This window comes from Bison bison, unplaced genomic scaffold, assembly GCF_000754665.1.
Source record: "Bison bison bison isolate TAMUID 2011002044 unplaced genomic scaffold, Bison_UMD1.0 scf7180017864508, whole genome shotgun sequence".
Taxonomy (NCBI): domain Eukaryota; kingdom Metazoa; phylum Chordata; class Mammalia; order Artiodactyla; family Bovidae; genus Bison; species Bison bison.
The window spans coordinates 15077709-15091786 of NW_011495064.1; the positions used below are offsets into that span (position 1 = coordinate 15077709).

General features: G+C 42.6%; 1 protein-coding gene across 5 annotated transcripts in view; it reads right to left on the bottom strand.

Moving 5' to 3' along the window:
- SRD5A2 (steroid-5-alpha-reductase, alpha polypeptide 2 (3-oxo-5 alpha-steroid delta 4-dehydrogenase alpha 2)) overlaps window positions 1-14078 on the bottom strand; it is a 49643-nt gene that overhangs the window by 6150 nt on the left and 29415 nt on the right. For 3 of the 5 annotated variants that reach the window (XM_010829808.1, XM_010829805.1, XM_010829807.1), the window contains exons 2-4: window positions 12175-12338; window positions 3557-3658; window positions 2015-2053 (exon numbers count right to left, since the gene is read on the bottom strand). In XM_010829808.1, the coding sequence (XP_010828110.1) occupies window positions 2015-2053; window positions 3557-3658; window positions 12175-12338 (305 nt within the window). Of the gene's footprint in view, window positions 1-1902; window positions 2054-3556; window positions 3659-12174; window positions 12339-14078 lie in introns of all 5 variants that reach the window. The other 2 variants (XR_824317.1, XM_010829806.1) reach the window with 1 other exon arrangement.

Below are 14078 nucleotides of genomic sequence, written 5' to 3' on the forward strand. Positions count from 1 at the left end.
AGAAAAACATCTACTTCTGCTTTATTGACTATGCCAAAGCCTTTGACTGTGTGGATCACAACAAACTGTGGAAAATTCTCCAAGAGATGGGAACACCAGACCACCTTACCTGCCTCCTGAGAAATCTGTATGCAGGTCAAGAGGCAACAGTTAGAACTGGACATGGAACAACAGACTGGTTCCAAATCAGGAAAGAAGTACATATATTGTCACCCTGCTTATTTAACTTATATGCAGACTACACCATGTGAAATGTCAGGCTGGACAAGGCACAAGCTGGAATCAAGATTGCCAGGAGAAATATCAATAACCTCAGATACTCAGATGACACCACACTTAGATAGAAAGAGAACTAAAGAGGCTCTTGATGAAAGTGAAAGAGGAGAATTAAAAAGTTGGCTTAAAACTCAACATTCAGAAAACTAAGATCATGGCTTATGGTCCCATCACTTCCTGGCAAATAGATGGGGAAACAATGGAAAACAGTGACAGACTTTATTTTCTTGGGCTCCAAAATCACTGCAGATGATGACTGTAGCCATAAAATTAAAAGACGCTTGCTCCTTGGAAGAAAAGGTATGACCAACCTAGACAGCATATTAAAAAACAGAGACATTATTTTGCCAACAAAGGTTCTTCTAGTCAAAGCTATGGTTTTTCCAGTAGTCATGTATGGATGTGAAAGTTGGACTATAAAGAAAACTGAGCACCAAAGAATTGATGGTTTTGAACTGTGGTGTTGGAGAAGACTCTTGAGAGTCCCTTGGACTACAAGGAGATCCAACCAGTCAATCCTAAAATTCTGAATATTCATTGGAAGGACTGATGCTGAAGATGAACTCCAATACTTTGGCCTGATAGGAAGAACTGACTCATTGGAAAAGACCTGATGCTGGGAAAGATTGAAGGCAGGAGGAGAAGGGGAGAACAGAGGATGAGATGGTTAGATGGCATCACTGACTCGATGGACGTGAGTTTGAGCAAGCTCCGGGAGCTGGTGATAGACAGGGAAGCTGGTGTGCGGCAGTTCATTGGGTCGCAGAGTGGGACACGACTGAGCAACTGAACTGAACTGAACTGATCTTCCCAGGAAGCCAGCAATGACCTGGGTTATGATCTATAGAAGGTGGGGGCACGGGAAGGAGGAATAAACCCTGGTATTATGTAGACTCCAAGAAAAGAATTCTGGAGTTTCCAGGGCTCTGTGATTACCTGAACTGTTAGCACCAAACCTAGAAAACTAATACAATTATGTAAAGTTTAAAAATAAAATAAAATTAAAAAAAATAAAATAAAATAAAAGGCTCCCAGCTGGAAAAAAAAAAAAAAAATAGCAGCCACACTAGGTTCAGAGCTAGTGCTTTTCCCCACTGACTCTCCATCCAAACTGTGCCTCAGAACTGCCTGGGAAGCTCTGGAAAGTGCGACCTGGGGTCCCAGCCATGGAACACACTTAGAGAGTGTGGCCGAGGTGAACTGAAGCACCCCTTGTACCTCCTGACTCTTACCTGTAGCCCACAGCCAAACAGCAGCCATTGCCAGATAAGCCTGATAGGCGGGCACAGGGCCCGGTCAACTACCTCACATGGAAACCAAGTGCTCCTCTCTGGAAAGCCTTCTTCAACAGGCACGTGGCTTCGCGAGTCCCCTCAGTGCCCCTGTCTATGTGGAATTGTGTTTGCTCCTAGGAAGGTAAAAAGTGTCGCTGATGCTGCCACCCAGCTAAATTCCAACTTCAGTGAAAATCTGAGACATCAGAATTGGCCCATCTGGGTTACTGTGTCAACCTTACCTTGTTAAAAATAAATCTTTTAGGTTTCTAAATCTGAGTCTGTGTTTTAAGAAGAGCCTGTTTGGAGAAGAAAGCCATGTGGATGCTGCCACCTTAATTGAAAAGTTTACCTATGATGATGAAAAGCTCGCAGCCCAAGGAAACAAAGTGAGAAAAATGCAAATGCAAGTGCTGGGAGGGACCAAGAGGCCAGGGCATAGCCGATCCATTCAATGATCTCACCGAGGAAATTGGCTCCAGAAACATACGTGAACAAGCCACCTGCGTGCGGAAGAATCGACAAGTCAGTCCCCTGTGCTCCATTATTGCCATGTGAGAACCCTTCTGCTTTGTTCCAAAACACATAAGGGCACCTAGGTCAAATGCGGGGCTGGAGACCGCCTTCAGAGTCGGGGGAGTTTGGTGCAATCCTCTTGGGGAGCAGGGAAAACAGTGTCGGCCTCCTGTGGCCCTCAGAACATCCTGCTTATATGTCAACCTCACACCCTGGTTACTTGGGAATAGTTAGAACTTCAAATATTCTGCACCTTTATCTCTGAAAATGCACTTGTACTGGTAAGGCTTCCCATCCTAAGTTTTGATGAAGTAAATATTGTTCTCTACATCTTTAAGAACACACAAGTGGCAGGAAATAAACAAATGCTACCCCCTGACTACTCACTAGTTAAGTCTAGAGAGACTTCTTGAAGAGGACACATGTGTTGGTTGTGCATGATATGGCTTTATTCGCTAACCTAGGAAGGATCAGCACTCTACATACAAATGATTGTTAATTTCTTGTGTGTCATCTTGACTGGGCCATGTCGTGCCCAGATTCTTGATTGATCATTATTTCTGGGTGTGTCCGTGACAGTGTCTGGATCAAATTAACAGTTGAGTCAACAGACCGAGTAAAGCAGATCGTCTCCCCACCCCACGCCCAGCCCCCAGATTGAGAAGAGTCAATCCTCTGGAGGCTTGAACAAAACAAAAATTGGCCGAGGGAGAATTCGTTCTCTGGTTTTGAGCTGAACATTGGTTTCCTGCACTCAGACTGGAACTTACACAGAAGCTCTCCTAGTTCTCAGGCCTTGAGAACTAGAAATTACACCACCTATTCTCTGGGGACTCCACCTTGCAGATGGCAGATTCTGGGATTTCTTAACCTCCACAGTCCTGTGAGCCAATTCCTCATAATAAATCTCTTTATTGATCAGTTGTGTGTGTGTGTGTATTTTCAGTCGTGTCCGACTCTTTTGCAACCCCATGACTATAGCCCACCATGGTCCTCTGTCCGTGAGATTTTTCCAGGCAAGAATACTGGAGTAGGTTGCCATTGCCTCGTCAAGGAGGTTGCCATTTCCTCCTTCCAGGCCCAGGGATCAAACCCCTGTCCTCCTGTGTCTCCTGCACTGGCAGGTGGGTTCTTTATCAGTGAGCCACCTGGGAAGCCTAATTCAATCGGTTCTGCTTCTCTGGAGAGCCTCATACAGCACATGATAAACTGCAACAAGTGACAGCCTACTTCCTCCTGACCCCAACCCCTCACTCCCCACACTGAGGGTGTCGCGATTGCGAACCTGCCTGGGGGCTCTTCTCTCGCTCTTTCAGGTTCAGACCAGGAACACAAATGTATCGTGGGGCAGGATGAGACATGGAGGAGAAGCCAGGGACCTGCTGGGATAGACTGCATCATCTGTGCCCTCTCTTTTGTTACTCATAGTGAAACTCCTGGGACAGGCTCTCAAGGCAGAGTGAGAATCTGGAGGGCAGGGGAGACGTTACCTTGTGGAATCCTATAGATGATTTCTCCAGGCTTCCTGAGCTGGCGCAATATATAGTCACTGTGAATGTTGATTCCCATTCCCAAAATGAATAAGAAGATACCTTGGCAAAGAAGAGAGGGAGAAGTTAACAATGTGTGCTGTTTTTGGTGTTTTCTCACAATCAAAGTGTTTTGTGGTTTGTTTTTTTTGTTTGTTTGTTTAGTTTGGTTGTTTTCTAAAAAATGAAGGGAACGGCATTTGACCTCAAATTCTAAGAATGCTACTAAAGCAAGAAAGGAGGGAGGGAGCAACGTATCCTGGTCCCAAATTTGAATGAAAGAGCTATGCTGTTTCACAGGCCAAAAGACTGAAAATGCACAGTGTCAGGTGATAGAGATGAGTGAGAGAGGAGAGGGAGCCCTCACCATCATCTGACATTTAAATAAATAAGTACATAAGCAAGTAAATGAATGAATAAATAGCAAGCCTTCAGCTCATTCAAAAACAATCAAACCATGGTCAGCAAACTTAACCACCAATTAAAATCCCTCCTCCTTGACCACCCCCACTCTAGAGGCTAGAAGGCTGAGAAGAGGTCTTGTGACCTAGTTCTGCTGAGACGGTGTAAAGGAAAGCTTTCTAGAGGTTTCCTTGGAACTCTTTTGGTTTTCTGATAAAGGGGGCAGGTGGGACCAGTGCCTCTAGTGCCTCCCTCTTCCTTCGTTGCAGGTGTGATGCCTGGAGCTACAGGAAATGTCTTGCAACCATGTGGTGACTGTCACGAGGACATAAGATAAATATGTTCAGAACAGTGGAGCAGAAAGTGCCTGAGATCTTAGTGACACCAGGAAGCAGCTGAAGGAATGCAGAAACCACCTACCTTTGGACAATCTTGTTATGTGAGAAATATAAATTCTTAATTATTTAAATTACTAAGAGTTGGTTTAAAGCTCAACATTCAGAAAACTAAGATCATGGCATCCGGTCCCATCATTTCATGGAAAATAGATGGGAAAACAGAGGAAACAGTGGCTGACTTTATTTTGGGGGGCTCCAAAATCACTGCAGATGGTGATTGCAGCCATGAAGTTAAAAGACGCTTAATCCTTGGAAGGAAAGTTATGGACAACCTAGACAGCATATTAAAAAGCAGAGACATTACTTTGCTGACAAAGGTCATCTAGTCAAGACTATGGTTTTTCCAGTAGTCATGTATGGATGTGAGAGTTAGACTATAAAGAAAGCTGAACACCAAAGAATTGATGCTTTTGAACTGTGGTGTTGGAGAAGACTCTTGAGAGTCCCTTGGACTGCACGGAGATCCAACCAGTCCATCCTAAAGGAGATCAGTCCTGGGTGTTCATTGGAAGGACTGATGTTGAAGCTGAAACTCTAATCCTTTGGCCACCTGATGTGAAGAACTGACTCATTTGAAAAGACCTTGATGCTGGAAAAGATTGAGGGCAGGAGGAGAAGAGGACGACAGAGGATGAGATAGTTGGATGGCATCACCGACTCAATGGACATGAGTCTGGGTAAACTCCAGGAGTTGGTGATGGACAGGGAAGCCTAGCGTGCTGCAGTTCATGATGTCAGAAAGAGTCTGACATGACTGAGCGACTGAACTGAACCGAACTGAAGAGTTTTCTGTGACTTATTGCTCAGAGCAGGACTGACTGATATATCTACTCTTGTGGAAGTAGTTAGAGAGCTTGGCACCTAGCAAACCAATTTTCACACTGCACACTCCTCTTCCACATTCACAGGCACAGAAAAGTCTGAGATGAGGAGAGCCAGGACTCTGTATGCTAGGTCTTATGCCATAGATGCCCAAGCCCAGCTCTCAGCCAAGTGTATGTGTGCTGATCAAATTACAACAGGCAAAAAGCAAGAACAGTTGAATTAAAAGCAGTCACGTCTACTCTCACCTCATTTGCTATGATATGAAGCAATCATTTTTAATCTTGTCTAGTCAAAAGATTATTATCCTGGAGGGAAGGGACACCAGTGGAGGGAGCACCAGGGAATGGGAGAGGGGCGGAATAGCACACACAGCAATGAGAATGCAGGCACCTTCGATGTGATGTCTGTGTGTCCCTGGACAAGTCACTTAACTTCTCTGAGCCTCAGTTTTCTTATCTGTAAAACGTAGAATCTAACAGCACCTATCTTACAAGGATAATATGAGATTCATTCACGTGTTTACTCTTTCATTCATTTATTCAAATAACATTTGCTGAGGTCTTACTATGTACCAAGCACTGTCTTAAACACCAGGGATGTAGTAGTGAGAAAAGCAGTCAAGGTGTCTGTTCTCATAGAGATTACATTTCAGTGGAGAAACACAGAAATGAATTCAAATAATGAAAAAATTTAAATCACATATCATTACAAAGCAGAAAATCAAAGTAGGATGATGAAACAGAGAGTGAATTGGGGTGGAGAGGAGGTGTCTCTACTTTAGATGAGGTCAGTAGGAAAGCTTTTCTGAAGATTTGGCATCTGCCCTATGATTTGAATAATGAGAATACAAAGATCGGTATTTGCGGGGAGAGCTTTCTGGTAGAGGAACTAACAGATGCAAAGGTCCTAAGGATAGTATAGGTTTAGTATGTCTAAGAAACAGAAGGAAGGTGCTGCAGTTAATGCTTTAAGATAGATGGCAGGAGGTGGGGGATAAGGAGATGAGAATAGGCTGATAATTTCAAAATTTCATTGGGCTCTATGGGCCATGGTGAGAAGTTCGGATTTTTAAGAGCAACAGGAAGCCACTGGCAGGTTTTAAGCAGGGGAGAATAGGATCTGATGTCAGTTTATTACAAAAGAAGTACATATGTCTGTGGAAGATGAAATGCTTATTAGCAAAAATAAGAAAAACAAGACACTTTGTTCCTACCGCCAATAAACACTCTTAGTGCATATCCTTGAGATCTTCATGTTATGTAATACCTCGGCATATTCAGTTTCCTCAATATTCCCAGAACTCTGCTTCTAGCTGGTTTGTGTAAACCAAAGTCCCAAACAGGCACACATCTAACATCTGGTCATTACATCCTTTAAGGACATTTATATCTAGCCCAGATCCCTACCGTTTATTTTTTTTCAGGACACTGACTTCTTGAAAAGATTGAACAGTTCATATCATTTCAGTCACTTAGTCCTGCCGATTCTTTACGACCCCATAGACTGCAGCATGCCAGGCTCGCCTGTCCATCACAAGGTCCCAGAGCTTGCCCAAACTCAGGTCCATTGAATCGGTGATGCCATCCAACCATCTCATCCTCTGTCATCCCCTTCTCCTCCTGCCTTCAATCTTTCCCAGCATCAGGGTATTCTCCAAGGAGTCAGCTCTTCGCATCAGGTGGCCAAAGTATTGGAGTTTCAGCTTCACCATCAGTCCTTCCAATGAATATTCAGGACTGATTTCCTTTAGGAAGGACTGGTTGGATCTCCTTGTAGTCCAAGGGACACTCAAGAGTCTTCTCCAACACCACAGTTCAAAACCATCAATTCTTTAGTGCTTAACTTTATAATCCAACTCTCACATCCATACATGACTACAGGAAAAAACCCTAGATTTGACTAGATGAACATTTGTCAGCAAAGTAATGTCTCTGCTTTTTAATATGCTGTCTAGGTTGGTCATACCTTTTCTTCCAAGGAAAAAGCATCTTTTAATTTTATGGCTACAGTCACCATCTGCAGTGATTTTGGAGCCCAAGAAAGTAAAATCTCTCACTGTTTTCCATTGTTTCCCCATCTATATGCCATGAAGTGATGGGACCATATGCCATGATCTTAGTTTTCTGAATGCTGAGTTTTAAGCCAACTTTTTCACTCTCCTCTTTCACTTTCATCAAGAGGCTATTTAGTTCTTCTTCTCTTTCTGACATAAGGGTGGTGTCGTCTATCTGAGGTTATTGATATTTCTCCTGGCAATCTTGATTCCAGCTTGTGCCTTGTCCAGCCTGACATTTCACATGATGTACTCTGCATAAGTTAAATAAGCAGGGTGACAATATACATACTTCTTTGCTGATTTGGAACCAGTCTGCTGTTCCATGTCCAGTTCTAACTGTTGCTTCTTGACCTGCATACAGATTTCTCAGGAGGCAGGTAAGGTGGTCTGGTGTTCCCATCTCTTGAAGAATTTTTCACAGTTTGTTGTAATCCACACAGTCAAAGGCTTTGGCATAATCAATAAAGCAGATGTTCTTCTGGAACTCTCTTGCTTTTTCAATGATCCAGTGGATGTTGGCAATTTGATCTCTGGTTCCTCTGACATTTCTAAATCCAGCTTGAACACCTGGAAGTTCACGGTTCACATACTGTTGAAGCCTGGCTTGGAGAATTTTGAGCATTTCTTTGCTAGCGTGTGAGATGAGTGCAATTCTGTGGTAGTTTGAACACTCTTTGGCATTGCCTTTCTTTGGGATTGGAATGAAAACTGACCTTTTCCAGTCCTGTGGCCACTGCTGAGTTTTCCAAATTTGCTGACATATTCAGTGAAGCACTTTCACAGCATCATCTTTTAGGATTTAAAATAGCTCAACTGGAATTCCATCACGTCCACTAGCTTTGTTCATAGTGATGCTTCCTAAGGCCCACTTGACTTCGCATTCCAGAATATCTGGCTCTAGGTGAGTGATCACACCATCGTGGTTATCTGGGTCATGAAGATCTCTTTTGTATAGTTCTTCTGTGTATTCTTGCCACCTCTTCTTAATATCTTCTGCTTCTGTTAGGTCCATACCATTTCTGTCCTTTATTGTGCCCATCTTTTCATGAAATATCCCCTTGGTATAATTAATTTTCTTGAACAGATCTCTGGTCTTTCCCATTCTATTGTTTTCCTCTATTTCTTTGCAGTGATCACTGAGGAAGGCTTTCTTATCTCTCCTTGCTATTCTTTGGAATTCTACATTCAGATGGGTATATCTTTCCTTTTCTCCTTTGCCTTTAGCTTCTTTTCTTTTCTCAGCTATTTGTAAGGCCTCCTCAGACAACCATTTTGCCTTCTTGCATTTCTTTTTCTTGGGAATGGTCTTGATCCCTGCCTCTTGTACAATGTCACAAACCTCCATCCATAGTTCTTCAGGCAGTCTATCAGACCTAACCCCTTGAATCTATCTGTCACATCCACTGTATAATAAGGTTATGCCTGAATGATCTAGTGGTTTTCCCTACTTTCTTCAATTTAAGTCTGAATTTTTCAGTAAGGAGTTCATGATCTGAGCCACAGTCAGCTCCAGGTCTTGTTTTGCTGACTGTATAGAGCTTCTCCATCTTTGGCTGCAAAGAATATAATCAATCTGATGTTGGCATTGACCATCTGGTGATGTTCACATGTAGAGTTTTCTCTTGTGCTGTTGGAAGAGGATGTTTGCTATGACCAGTGCGTTCAGTTGCAAAACTCTGTTAGCCTTTGCCCTGCTTTATTTTGTAGTTCAAGGCCAAATTTGCCTATTACTCCAGGTATTTTTTGACTTCCTACTTTTGCATTCCAGTCCCCTATGATGAAAAGGATACTTTTTGGGTGTTAGTTCTAGATCTTGTAGGTCTTCATAGAACCATTCAACTTCAACTTCTTCAGCATTGCTTGTTGGGGCATAGACTTGGATTACTGTGATATTGAATGGTTTGCCTTGGAAACAGAGACATTCTGTCATTTTGAGATTGTATCCAAGAACTGCATTTTGGGCTCTTTTGTCGACTATGATGGCTAGTCCATTTCTTCTAAGGGATTCTTCACAATAGTAGATATAATGGTCAACTGAGTTAAATTCACCCATTCCAGTCCATTTTAGTTCACTGATTCCTAAAATGTCGACATTCACTCTTGCCATCTCCTGTTTGACCACTTCCAATATACCTTGATTCATAGACGTAACATTCCAGGTTCCTATGCAATATTGTTCTTTACAGCATCAGACTTTATTTCCCAACACCAGTCACATCCATAACTGGGCTTTTTTTTTTTTTCACTTTGGCTCCATCTCTTCATTCTTTCTGAAGTTATTTCTCCACTCTTCTCCAGTAGCATACTGGATACCTACCAACTTGGGGAGTTCATCTTTCAGTGTCCTATCTTTTTACCTTTTTCATACTGTTCATGGAGTTCTCAAGGCAAGAATACTGAAGTGGTTTCCCATTCCCTTCTCCAGTGGGCCACATTTTGTCAGAACTCTCCACCATGACCCATCCATCTTGTGTGACCTTGTAGGGCATGGCTCATAGTTTTATTGAGTTAGACAGGGCTGTTGTCCATGTGATCAGTTTGACTAGTTTTCTGTGATATTGGTCTTCATTCTGACTGCCCTCTAATCGATAAGGATAAGAGACTTATGGAAGCTTCCTGATGGGAGAGACTGACTGTGGGGGAAACTGGGTCTCATTCTGATGGGCAGGGCCATGCTCAGTAAATGTTTAATCCAATTTTCCATTGATGGGTGGGACTCTGTTCCCTACCTGTTGTTTGACCTGAGACCAAACCATGGTGGAGGTAATGGAGATAATGGTGATCTCCTTCAAAAGGTCCCATGCAAGCACTGCCACACTCAGTGCCCCTGATGCTGCAGCAGGCCACCGCTGACCCACATCTCTGCCGGAGATTCCTGGACACTCATGGGCAAGTCTGGGTCAGTCTCTTGTGGGGTCACTGCTCCTTTCTCCTGGGTCCTGGTGCACACAAGGTTTTGTTTGTGCCCTACAAGAGTCTGTTTCCCCAGTCCTGTGGAAGTTCTGGAGGCTCTATGGTGGGGTTAATGGCGACCTCCTCCAAGAGGGCTTATGCCACACCCAAGTCTGCTGGCACCCAGAGCACCTGCCCCTGCAGCAGGCCACTGCTGACCCATACCTGCCTTTCAAAACCCTGAAAGGCAAGTCTGGCTCGGTCTCTGTGTGGTGTCCTGGTGCACACAAGGTTTTGTTTGAGCCCTCCAAGCATCTCTGGTGGCATGGGGTTTGATTCTAAACATGATTTCACCCCTCCTACCATCTTACTGGGGCTTCTCCTTTGCCCTTGGACATGGGGTATCTTTTTTTGGTGGGATCCAACATTCTCCTGTCCATGGTTGTTCAGCCATGAGTTTTAATTTTAGAGTTCTCATAGGAGAAGATGAGTGCATGTCCTTCTGCTCTGCCATCTTGAATAAACTCCTCAAAGACTGGACAGTGGTCCCTCAAATGTCCCCCTTTCTAGATAAGACTAGCTTATTTCCTCATGGTGGCATTTAACTTATTTCTTTATTCTCTATATTTCCTATAAATTGGCATAAATCATTTTCCTGTGTGGTTATGGTACCAGTTTAATATACAGTTAGGTACATTTATTTATTTGTACTCAATGTTGAGGAACTTTATGTGGATTTTTAATTAAGTTATGAAGTTTCATGATTTAAAGGACAAAGCTATCTTAAAAGAAGATTTCTGCCCACCATCCCATTTTCTTTACTCTAAACCCTAGAGATACTCTTTTTAAAAAATAGTTTCTTTTTTTTTTATCAATCCAATATTTCCTCTTCCACTTTTAAATACACACAGTGTCCTATTTCTACACAAAAAGCAGCATGGTGTATACACTATGCACACTTTATTTTTACTTAACCATGTGTTCTAGAGATGTCTTCACATGAAAAAGAGACATTCTTTGCTTTTGTTTTGCTTTGGTTGTTTTTATGAGGCTTCAGAATATTCCATTGTGTGTATGTACCAGTATTCATGCAACTAATACTCTGGCTATTTGAGTGTTCAAATGTTCGTCCTGACTGCTGTGTGAAGAAGGGGCTACTGAAGGCCAGGACTTGAAGTAGGAAGGTTAACTTAAAGGTCACTGTGGCGGTCCAGGCAAGAGGTCATCCTGGTTCAGACCAGAATGAAGTTAGTGTGGTTATGGAGAACTGAGCTCAGTTGGCACATGTTTTAGAACTAGAGGGAGCTATTCTAAGCTGATGGAGAGAAGATGTGTAATGTAAAGAGAGGGACTAAGGATAATCTCTGCCTTTTTTCCTTTGAGCAAGAATAATGCACAGTTGAACCTTTACTTTATTTAAAAAAAAAATTTAATTCCTTTTGCAGATAATGAAAAATATTCAAAGATCATTGTTTTCTACTATTTTAGATAGATGGTCAAGAAGTCTCAATGAGGAGATGTGAACTGACAGAGACCTAAATAAAAGGAGAGACCAGCTCCCCAAGTATATAGGGGTTGAGCATTCCAGACAGAGGGTGTAGTCTATACAGCAGCTCTGAGACAGGACAAACCTGACCATTTCAGGTCCAGCAGGAAGGCCACTGAGGCTACAGGACAGTAAACAAGATGGATGGAGATAGGAAGCGAAGTCAGGACAGGACCAAGAACACTGGGTTTCACAGGCAGTGGTAAGGAATTTGTATTTTATCTTGAGAGTAACAGAAATGCGTTGGAGGATTTTGAGATGGGGAATACCATAGTGTTTTTAAAAGATCTCTCTGGCTGCTATACAGAGAAAAGACCAGTGTGGAGATGGTCATGGTAGGGGAAGGGGAATGGAATCCTTGAGTTTTTATTATAATAGGGTGGGGAGAGGTGATGGCGATATAGCCTGTAGAAAGAGGCGTTAACTAGGGTGTGGGTTAGAAGCAGTCAGGTTTACTTACCCAGGCTAAACCGTATGTCTGTGTACCACTCAGCAGGGTATTCAGCACAGTAAACCAGATAGTAGCCTTGGAGGAGTCCATTTCCCATGCAGAAGACAAAGCCTCTGAAAAGGAATACAACTGGAAACGGCCTCCCTCTAGTGAGCAGTGAATAAACAAATGTCCTGGGGTATACGGGGGAGAAAGGTCAGGATCCATTGTTAAAAAAATATCAAGTAATGAGATGAAACAACAGGCAATCGCATTAAACCCATTTTTAAAAACCATTTCCCTTAAATGTATGCAATGAGAGACATTATTATTAATATCTAGTTCTGTGTGTGTTAGTAGCTCAGACGTGTCCAACTTTTTGTGATCGCATAGACTGTAGCCCACGAGGCTCCTCAGCCCATGGATTTCTCCAGGCAAGAATACTGGACTGGTTGCCATTCCCTTTTCCAAGGGATCTTCCCAACCAGGGATGGAACCCAGGTCTTGCACACTGCAGGCAGATTCTTTACCATGTAAGCCACCAGGACTTGTAATAGCTGGTTCTAGAGCAATCATCTATGCTATGATTTGTCTTGTTTCATTAAAATTCATAGTAGCCGTCATTGCAACAGCTTTGAAAGGCAAATTTCATCCTTATAAATTAATAAATTCAATCCTGTAAACCCAGGACTGGAAATCATCTTTGTATAGATCTGGAAGTGAAATCCAGATTGTATTGGAGGAGGATAGAGCCAGGCTTATCCCATGCAGCAGTGCAATGGAATTTTTATAGCAGCCATACAATCATATGTCTTTCCATATGTCTTTCTAGTATGATTTAACTCCTGGTATTATAGCATTCCCCAGAAAGTGATTATATTCTTTGCAGCCAAAGATGGAGAAGCTCTATACAGTCAACAAAAACAAGACCAGGAACTGACTGTGGCTCAGATCATGAACTCCTTATTACCAAATTCAGACTTAAATTGAAGTAGGGAAAACCACTAGACCATTCAGGTATGACAGAAATCAAATCCCTTATGATTATACAGTGGATGTGAGAAATAGATTTAAAGGCCTAGATCTGATAGATAGAGTGCCTGATGAACTACGGAATGAGGTTCGTGACATTGTACAGGTGACAGGGATCAAGACCATCCCCATGGAAAAGAAATGCAAAAAAAGCAAAATGGCTGTCTGGAGAGGCCTTACAAATAGCTGTGAAAAGAAGAGAAGTGAAAAGCAAAGGAGAAAAGGAAAGATGTAAGCATCTGAATGCAGAGTTCCAAAGAATAGCAAGAAGAGACAAGAAAGCCTTCCTCAGTGATCAGTGCAAAGAAATAGAGGAAAACAACAGAATGGTAAAGACTAGAGATCTCTTCAAGAAAATTAGAGATACCAAGGGGACATTTCTTGCAAAGATGGGCTCGATAAAGGACAGAAATGGTATGGACCTAACAGAAGCAGAAGATATTAAGAAGAGGTGGCAAGAATACACAGAAGAACTGTACAAAAAAGATCTTCATGACCCAGATAATCACGATGGTATGATCACTGACCTAGAGCCAGACATCCTGGAATGTGAAGTCAAGTGGGCCTTAGAAAGCATCTCTACAAACAAAGCTAGTGAAGGTGATGGAATTCCAGTGGAACTATTTCAAATCCTGAAAGATGATGCTGTGAAAGTGGTTCACTCAATATGCCAGCAAATTTGGAAAACTCAGCAGTGGCCACAGGACTGGAAAAGGTCAGTTTTCATTCCAATCCCAAAGAAAGGCAATGCCAAAGAATGCTCAAACTACCACACAATTGCACTCATCTCAAGTGCTAGTAAAGTAATGCTCAAAATTCTCCAAGCCAGGCTTCAGCAATACGTGAACTGTGAACTTCCTGATGTTCAAGCTGGTTTTAGAAAAGGCAGAGCAATCAGAGAT